The sequence below is a fragment of the Symsagittifera roscoffensis genome, chromosome 2 (genome assembly GCF_963678635.1).
Source record: "Symsagittifera roscoffensis chromosome 2, txSymRosc1.1, whole genome shotgun sequence".
NCBI classification, from domain to species: Eukaryota; Metazoa; Xenacoelomorpha; order Acoela; family Convolutidae; genus Symsagittifera; species Symsagittifera roscoffensis.
The window spans coordinates 10751692-10761817 of NC_087063.1; the positions used below are offsets into that span (position 1 = coordinate 10751692).

A 10126-nucleotide genomic window follows, 5' to 3' on the forward strand; every position below is an offset into this window, starting at 1 on the left:
CGATTTTTAGCTCTAGAACTGTTATTCCATGATCTTTGTCAATATAGCAAAAATTTGACGTATACATGTGTTAGTACGATTTTTAGCTCTCGAACTGTTATTTCATGATCTTTGCCAATATAGCAAAATTTTGGTGTATACATGTGTTCGTACGATTTTTAGCTCACGAACTGTTATTTCAGGCCCTTTGTCAATATAGTAAAATTTTGGTGTATACATGTGTTAGTACGATTTTTAGTTCTAGAAGTGTTATTTTATGATCTTCGTTGATATATCAAAAATTTAACCTATACATGTGTTAGTACGATTTTTAGTTCTAGAACTGTTATTTCAGGCTCTTTCTCGATATAGCAAAATTTTGGTGTATACATGTATTAGTACGATTTTTTGTTCTAGAACTGTTATTCTTCAATTATTAGTTGTTCAAGTTGTTTGGTTTTTGCTTCAGTTTCTATGCCTTCGGTGTATTGCGCGTAGCGCCTATGTTAAATTACAATAAAATTGTACACTGCCTGTTTTTGTCATTTGTATGATTGTAACACAACGGAAATTCAGTGTTTTTTTTAAACTTATTTGTTTGTAATTCCAGACGATTGTATATGCACGAGCGAGATGACTTACGGCCCTATCTCGCTCGTGCATTGTCCTTAATTACATGGGAGGATTTTTCATAAATTTTATTACTTGCCTTTTAATAATCATGTTTAAAGTTTCAGTGACATGAGTGTTGTTGAAGAAGCCAACCGTGGCGTTAATGACAACGTGACAGCCTTGCAACCAAAAACAGAACCAGAGGTAACTGAAACTTCTTCTTTTATACCTTCAAGCAGTAGCCCCACTGAGGATGATGACGATATAATTATTGTTTGGGATAGACCGGTTCCAGCGGCAGCGATCAAACGTCAGTGTAAATCCGATTCGTTTCAAAATGATCCCACAAACAGTTTTCAGGCTCTTCGCGCAAAAGAAATCGAAGATCTAAATAAAGCCATTACTGAAAAGGAAACTAAATTTGAAACAGAACGAAGAGTTGTCGGAGACTGCAAGTTGCACCGAAGCCAATATTCAGAGCACAAGTCATGAATCGGCTGAGTCGTTGTCAACTGCGTCCTCGTCAAAATCGCGTAAAAGATATCACGAAGAAGATTACCCTCAGAACAGCATTGGTTATTATGCTAAAAGATTGCAAGAGTTTGATTTGAGGGGTGTATCCGATATGTATGCAGCTAGTTTGCAAAAAGTTGTTGTCTGCTTGGAGGTTTTGGACCAGACCAAAGCAGCTCTCACTGAGCTGTCCGAAGAAATGACTTCACAGAAAGAGCTTGTTGACAAAGCAGCAGTTTGTACCAGTTTCAAAGAGATAGTTTCGGTAATAGACAGAAATGATGACTTCGACATAGAAAGCATGTTTGGCGAAAATTCTGTTGGAGATTTCCGAAAAACATGGGACATGTTTGCGCATTTGAGATCTCTCTTGCAAGGAGTCTCTGAGCAATCCTTTAACCGTGCAGCTCAGGAATTGACCGAAGGAAAGTTAAGTCCTCGTAACCCTTCTAAGCAGTGCAAGGTTTATTTCTATCCAACAAAAATAAATCGCACAATCCCTAATGGCAATTGGAAATCAGATGACTACACCATGGGTAATTTTATATTCAACGCTGGAATGTATTTCAAAACCAGAGTTGCCATGATCGTGATTGACATCAAGCCAAACCCCGAGGAGAGGCCTCCCAATAAGTGGAAACTAAAGTGTAAATTGACTCTTCTTATAAGAAACAAGATTGAGTCTGAAAATGGACAATATTATTACACGGAAAAAAGTATCAAACGGAAGTATGTGGCTAACTTCTGTAACGCTTATAAATCGTTAAGCTCGAAGAGCAAAAAGGCATATACCAACAAATTTTACACGTACAACACAGGGTTGACCTTGGACGAAATTGTAAAATTGGAGAACGGTTGGATTGATCTTCATACCAAGACAATGGATATCGAGGTTGATATAAAAGCTATCGATTTTCAGGAAATTCGGCATCCAACCATGCGAAAGGGTTGATAATTTATAATAGCGAGGCAAGTGATTTCCTATGGCAAAAAATGCTTGGAATGCTTGTCAGTTGCTTCCCGTGATATGTCTGTGATACATCGTCCTTTGATTTTATCGGAACTGAAATACGGGGTAGTTTTAGAGAAGTGTCTTATTTTTTGCATTTGTTTCAAATTAAGGTCAGCTCAGTCTAGTTTTGTAATTTTCTCTGTCGTCAATTTTTTTTCCCTCAACACTACTTGCTCAACTCTAGAAAAAGTAGATCAAATTTTATCCATAACCTGTATACAAGTGCGTTCAGAAGAAACTTGGAAAATGTAAATTTTTGATCTGTGCGTGGGCATTGAAAATTTAATTTCATCAATTGCATTTGTCATTATCTAGATCCACATTTTGGTTTTGAGGGAAAACAAAAAAGACGCTTTTATTCATTTTACCAAATCATTCCTTAAAATTAGAATTATGGTGCAAGAAGGTTTCTGCGTCTTTTATAAAGTAATTTGTGTCAACATAACTAAATTAAATTCTTCAAAATTTCCACCACCATCTTCTTAAAGAAGGTATTTCGACCGGAAAATAGGTGAGAAGATAACAACACAAGCACGGTAGGTATGCGTTGACACGTCTAGTCTTTCCAAAGTGCGTTCCCATTGCTAATTGCTAAACGACTACGAAAAAGATTTCTATTCGATGACATGAATTTCATCCTCAGAAGAATTTTTTTAACATGCAGAATAAGTTGTATATGCAAGCAGACACATTAGAACTCTCAAAGCCTAGAAAGCTCCAAATTGCAACAGCTGTTATGACAAGTAAAGTGAACCTTAGCTAAGATATATTGCCTTGTGTTGACCAATTTTGTGGAAGCTTATGGAGGATTATGCTTGAAAACACTCAATGTTTTCGAAATCATCCAAAAATTTCGCGGTTTTTCTTTTTAAGTTCAATTCGTTTTTTTTGGTTAAAAAGAAGGCAAACTCCACTGTCGAACAGCAAAAATGTAAAGCAAAAATGTAAATGTAAAAATATAAGCTTTAATTTCGAATGCGGATCTAAATTTACAGAATTTCCGGCGGAATAAAAACTACCTTTTGATCCAGTTTTTATAAGTTGTGTTATTTTTTTACGCTCGCGTCAAGCAAGTGTTATCAAACTGGAATATATATTTTTTTGTAGTTAACTAGTTTAACAAAATCAGCTGAATCTTTTGCTGACTGTGCAGCTAACTTTTTTTCACTTCTCTTCTTTTCTTCTCTTAAAATTATCAAGTTTGCTTCCCCCTTGGCCTAGAGGTAAAACAGTTGCCTTTGTAATCTAAGGTCGGGTTTCGAATCGTGGTCGGACCATGTTTCTTTCAGTATCAAGGAAACTGAAAAAAAATCCAAGAAAAATGAATTGTTGATTTTTCGTTTGTTCGCTCAAGTTTTGTCGGTCAAATTGCCACAAAGTTGGGACTTGAAAGATTTTTAAAATTTTTTTCACTAAATCTAATTTTTCGGTTCAGTTAGCGTGTGCTCGATGATTGTCGGCTTAGTTGCCACTTCACTGATTTTTTTTTTGCTGTAAGCAACTTTTATTGTAGTTGCAAGTGCTGTTCATTCTAGTTTCGGGAAAGTCGAGTAGACGAGGATTCAACTGCCCAAAAAATTACATCCATTTGATCACCTTAACTCTATGAACCTCATACTGCAATATTATGTAGTATATGGGAACGATCTGTGTTTGTGGAAGCAGCTTTGTTGCGTTGAATACGCTAGTTATAATGAAAAATGAGGTTAGGTTTGTTAAGTAGATCTGATAGTAAATCGTGAAATTATATTAATCTCGGAAAAAAACTAATCATTTCTGAAAAATTTATGCCAGAATTGGCCAAATCAAGGTAAAATTATATAATGCTCATATCGCTCGAATCATTTGAAATAGCACTTTAAATGTTTTTTTTGCACAATTTAGACCATGTCTATTTTTTATCGACTCGATATTTGTTTTCAGAATGTGAAATGTCAGCTGCATTTTCGAGTGTGTGGCAATTGCCATATGTTAATGTGTTCAAACACCTCAAGCTCGACCACCAAGACTGGACGAAAGCCAGTAAAGAAGGTGACGTCACACATCGAATGGACAAGGTCATCAAATGTAGTGTGTTTAAAATCAGCGGATCAGTTCCAGCTAGCAACTTCATTCTCATACCCAAGAAAAACACTCCAAGTATATCTCTGACTGGAACTTACTTTTACCTGCAGTTCAAACCGCTTCCGACAAAATATTTTGTGTTCCATATTGAAGTTGTGACCCGAGATGACCTTGTGATCAGGATATCTGTTTCAAACCTGTTCAAAGAGTTCAAATGTACGAGTACCTGGATTCAGTTTCCATACGCTTACCCGGCTCCAGCCAACTCAGTGGAAGCTGTAACTGCTCCAGGAAACCAATCAGGTAATCATCATCAACATCATCCTGCACCTCCGAACTCTAGATGGACCTTGCTCTGTCTGAACTTAAAAGATATGCTGTCCAAGTATGTACAGAGACAGTACTCGCATGTAAAGACAATTCAGCTGTGCTCGAGCATGCTTGTGCGAAATGTGTTCACGTCAGATACTGACTATGATCCGGAAATATCTTTCAGAGAAGCGCAGAAACTTGCAGGTCTTCATAAGGTTTCACCCATTCCTCGTGAAATGGCATTTCCGGTTACTAAAAATGAAACCTGGAATGAACTTTACTGTCACGTACGGCTTCCGTCGCTGGCATCTACACCATTTGAAACGCGCCATCACGAGGAGATTATGAAAAATTCTTCAATTAATAAACGCGTAGGTGAATTGAGCTCAGGTGCATGTAGGCGAAAAAACATGCTTGACTCAATACCCTTGAAGCTGAACCAGGAAGCAAATAAAGCTCGCAACATTCCACCGAATATGATGGGAGGAGGCGATGCCGTAGAACTGGTTGCCAAGAAACCAGTAGTGGCAAAAGAATGTGTTCATATTTACCCAAACCTAGAGAGCCCACGAAGCAAAGAAAGAAGTCACGTGGGCGCTGATATAGCTACAGAGGCATCTTTGGTATCTGATTATAGGTCATCTAATTCAATGGGCAGCAGACAACAAAGTCGTTCGGAGTTCAAAACGTCACTCAAACCGGACCCGATAGCACAACTAAGTCGGGTGATTGGCGCCAACTCGCACGAGTACCCCAACTCAGTTTGCTGGGCTGCAAATGACTCAAACTTAGTTTACTCGTCTAGTGCAGTTGTAGTTTGTGTCGACGTTTCTACCGATCTTCAGCGATTTTTCGTTGGTCACACAGAAAGCGTGACTTGCTTAGATGTCAATAGTAACTCGACGGTGCTGGCTTCAGCCCAAAGTGGTATGCACTCGATGGTTCGATTATGGAAGTTCAACAACGCACAGCTCATTACTGTGTTTAGAGCACCCGAAGCCGAACTTGGATCTCTTGAATTTAGTTCGGACAGTTCTTTGCTATGCGGCACTGGAAACGACTCACACGGCAAATCGGTCATATGTTTATGGGATGTATCTTCAGTGACAAAAAACTACGACGCACCTCTTATTGCCAAAGCGCATGCTGATGTCGATATTGTGGCACTCAAATTGAACTATTTCACATCGACTAAAATGGTATCTTGTGGACGTGAAAACATTCGTTTCTGGCGCTTGAAACAAAGATCATTGCGATCTTGTCCTGTTGTATTGGGAGATTACACTTCCCAAAACTTCACTGACATTGCTTACATGTACAGTTTCTCGAAAACCAATGAAAATGAAGAACCTAAATCGGTTCTCTGCTGTACCAGTTCAGGTTATGTTTTCGAAATTGACGTTGAAGGTGTCGCAGTTCGTGCAATCAGAAGACTAGTTGATTCGAGTATTCAAGAGAAAGCTGTCAACTTGAACAGTCTTTATGTGACGTCACAGTATTGTGTCATTGGATCGCGTGACGGTTTCTTACGAGTTTGGAGTCTAGACTTTGCGTCAGTTCTGTTAGAATACGAGCACAGTTCGGAAGTTATCCTTGCAAAGCCGAACCGAAAAGGCGACAAAGTTTGCTCGGTTACAGTTTCAAATCAAATCGGAGTTTTGAATATAGTAACAAGAGAGTTCATCGCGTTTCAGAGCTATCCTAAAAAGTATATTACAAGTTGCGATGTTTCGAATGAGAAACTAATTGCAGTAACGGCTGCGCTTGACCAGCAAATAAATGTGTGGGATTTACACACGGGAAATTTGACGCACAATTTTCACTCGACTTCAGACGCGCCTCTGATTGTGGCGTTCCATCCTAGTTACGATTGGATAATTTGTGGGTTTGAATCAGGCGCCTTGAGAGTTCTTGACATGCAAACTGCTCATTTTATTCACGAGTTCCCCGATGCTCTGAAAGGGCAAGTCACTGGACTTGTTGTTCGTCACTGTGGTCGCCAATTCCTAGCCTCGTGTAGTTTGGGTATTTTGGGTTCGTTCGCCATTGACCCCAAATTTGCTATTCAGCGATTACTTCCTTCAAGTTTGCCCAAAGGAAAAATTAAAAAGCAAACTTTGAGTCTAAGCAAAGACGGGCTTCGTTGTGTTTACATTGGACCCTCTGAGTATATAGTTAGTGTGATTGATAGCAAAACTTTGGACGATTTGATGAGAATAGACATTACACAGTTAAGTTTAGAGTACCTGAACAGAGGAGTGATAGAAAAAGGAGTGACTGTCAAATTCTCGGAGACTCATATCTTACTCGTAACAACATCTGGAAACTTGTATTTTCTGGACTTAGCATCTGGGAAACGTCTGAATATGATCAATGTTCATAAAGAATCTTGTAATGCGTTAGCAGTTGGCGGCAATGATGAATACTTTTTCACGTCCGGTGAAAAAGTGCTAAAAGTCTGGGATTACAAGCTCCGTTTTGATGTCAATTTCCAGATGTTGATGGGTCATATTGATGAAGTGAACAGCATTCATTTTGTTAGGAAGTTGAATACAATTATATCCGTCGGAGACCACTTGTGCATGTGGCGACTTAGAGATAGTTCACCTTTGATGTCAGAATCTGAGAATAAAATCTCGCATAGAGTTGAGAAATTACCATCAAAAGTAGCTAATATTAATGATGAATTCAAGGTACAAAGTAAAGACATGATGCGTCTTGACGCTGATCATACATCAGAAACGGTGTCGAATCTTCTAACGAAATCATCGGAAAATAAGCCCAGAAAGTTTGCCCCAGAGCCGGTGCCTGCGCCTCCTGATTTGAGTTCCATTGCTGGCCACAATGATTCAATTGTTAGTGAACTGGAAATTCTAAACATTTCGGACAATGAGTTAAATACAAATGACAAAACACCTCCGAAACGAAAAGTTGCAGAACGGGAAAATTCAATCAGAAATGGAGAAGTCTTAGTGGTTTCTGAGATAGCAAAAAGGTCCAATGAAACACAGAAATCAAAAGCACCGACTTGTTTTAATCACTTTCGAAGGAAAGAAAAGGTTTCAAAAGTTGCCGCAGTTCATTACTCGGCGCCCGAAAATCAAGCGGGCTTGAAATTGAAGTCGCTAATAGCATTTAACGGAAACGCAAGAGATAACATCCTGTGGCGGACGGAACCAGGTTTGGTCTACTATACATCGGGGATTTCAATTGTGATTGAAGACCTGGCCTCAAATGAGCAGAGAATTCTGAAAGGTCACGTGAGTGAAATATCGACTCTGGCAATTCAACCTTCAGGCCAATTGCTAGCTAGTGCAGCGGGTGAAAGCGAAGAGATACCATGTCAAATTATAGTTTGGGATCTGACAACTTCGACATGCCACAAAGTGATACCATGTGCAAATAGAGAGATTATTGCAATGAAATATTCAAACGATGGCCGATTTCTGGTGTCTCTCAGTGATTTTACTGACAAGTGTGTTTATGTTTGGAATTCGCTCTCAATGAATCTTTTACTTTCTTCTAAATTAGACTTCGTCGCTAATTCGGTTGCGTGGGACTGTGACTCACCTTTGGAGTTCTGCATCGTCGGCAGTGACTGCTCGGTTTCGTTCTGGATCTTGGAGGAATCGGCAGACACAGATGGGGATTGTGAAGCCGAATACTCTCTATCCTATCATCACTCGGAAGTTCCGACTGAAGTAGCTAAACATCGACGCGATAGTAGAAGCGTGAAGGATGGTCACGCCTTTGTGTCTCTATGCTACGCTGGGTTGAGTATTCTCTACATTGGTTCGGATCAAGGGGTTGTTGCAGCATGGGATACTAGGAGCAACAAGTGTTACATGCACTGGATAGCGGGTCAAGCTGAGATAACCCATATCTCTGCACTCGGATCCAGACTTATTACTGGATCTGTGGACCACAAACTGAAACTATGGACTGTTATGACCTCCAACTCGAATCAGCCGACCAGAATTTCTTCTGAGTCATCGCGAGTTCCAGGAAATGGACTGATTATGGAGGACGAGTACACTTTATCAGGTGAAATCACAGGCGCATCATTCGACGACAATTTAGAGCTGGGACTTGTAGGAACTTCTGATTGTCTGATTTGGTACATCAATTGGCTAGAGCGAAACACAGTTCGCCTGGTCAGTGCAAACAACTCTGATATAACGTGCACCAAGTTTTGCGGTCATGAGTCAATAGCAGTCGGTTGCTCAGATGGTGGTGTGAAATTGTTTTCTACCACAGATAACGAGTTGCTGGTACATTTCAAAACGAGAAAACCAGTTTCTTGTTTAGAGTATTTTGAATTGTCTTCAAAGCGCGAAGTGAACAAACTAATTGTAGCTGGGTTTTCAGACGGAAGTGTCACAGTCTTTGATGTGAACAAATCAGAAGTTTTGAAAACGATAACAGTTCACACAGAAACTGTGAATAGAATCTCGATCTCAGCTGGTAAAAATTTCATTTTGTCAGCTTCCGAATCAGGTGCAGCGGCTTTAATTGACTCGTCATCATTTGTCATCTCTAGAATGTTGTCGGACCATAAGGGTTCACCAATTTCAGACATAAGTTTTTCTCCTTTTATAACTGGCGATAAAGAGTATTTTGCAATTGCGAGTTTCGACCGACGAATCTCAATTTGGCAAAGTAGTTGGAATAAAGAGCGATGTGTGTTATGCGATTGGGTTACATTTTCAGGGCCATCTTTCGAAGGTCAAAATATGAAAAAGTTACCTACTGTTGTTGAGTTTAGTCGATCAGAGAAGGATATTGTTCTATATTCGGGATATTTGAGCTGTAAAGCCATCCGGTTTTACAGCATGCGAGAGCGCAGAGTCCTTCGAGAGATTGAGATAGATTCCCACCCAACTTTCATTACTCTCTCGCCGAAGGGAAATCTGATTTGCATGGGTACTGATTCCTGGTTGTTGAAGCTTGTCGATTACTTAGAAGGAAGTTTTCAAGATTTCCTAATCCACTCACAGCGTGTCAGCGCTGCTAATTTTGGGGAAGACAATTCAATGCTAGTGTCTTGCGCTGGAAATGAAATAGTCATATGGAAAGTTTCACTGTAAAAAGAATACTTACAAAGTTCAGAATCACAGAAGTGCCTTAATAGACTCATGGATTACTTGAAGAACTTGCCTTGTAGATTGTATTGTGTAAATATTTTGTAGTGTAAATAGTGTTTCTTGTCATCAGTTTTACCTAGTTGCCAATTTCAAAATTCAATGTGAATGATTTTTGTTGCAACAGAGGACTGGGAGCTGAGGGTTGACACATGTGAAGACAGTTCACGTAATATTTATAACAAGAATAGATGGTTGTTATGCAAGTTTCACAGAATGTTCCACCACGAGAGTTTTTGTGTTGTTTGTTTGTAGTAAGGGGGACTGAGTTGTTAAGTTAGCCATCAGAATTAGTTAATACAAGAAAAAATATTGAAAAAGTTGTAGAGTTAGGCTGGAAATTCAATCTGACATTTCCAGTCTGAAAACCAAAACAAAAAAAACATTTTTTCCACACAAAGTTTATCTTTTGTTTTCACACTAGCCAGCTTGCGAGCGTAAGTGTATTAGTACGAACCTTCTTTTCTTTCTAACCTAACTCGCAAAAAAAATG

The 10126-nt window shown here is 39.3% G+C and overlaps 1 protein-coding gene across 1 annotated transcript; it reads left to right on the forward strand.

The window, feature by feature from the left end:
• Positions 1 to 4043: 4043 nt before the first annotated feature.
• LOC134839198 (WD repeat-containing protein 90-like) lies at positions 4044 to 9729 on the forward strand. The gene has a single exon (XM_063854671.1). The coding sequence runs from the start codon at positions 4048 to 4050 to the stop codon at positions 9577 to 9579; it is 5532 nt and encodes a 1843-aa protein (XP_063710741.1). The 5' UTR covers positions 4044 to 4047; the 3' UTR covers positions 9580 to 9729.
• Positions 9730 to 10126: the final 397 nt, after the last annotated feature.

Excerpts from the sequence above, each read along its gene's own strand:
- LOC134839198 (XM_063854671.1), top strand. The coding sequence starts at position 4,048 with ATGTCAGCTGCATTTTCGAGTGTGTGGCAATTGCCATATGTTAATGTG.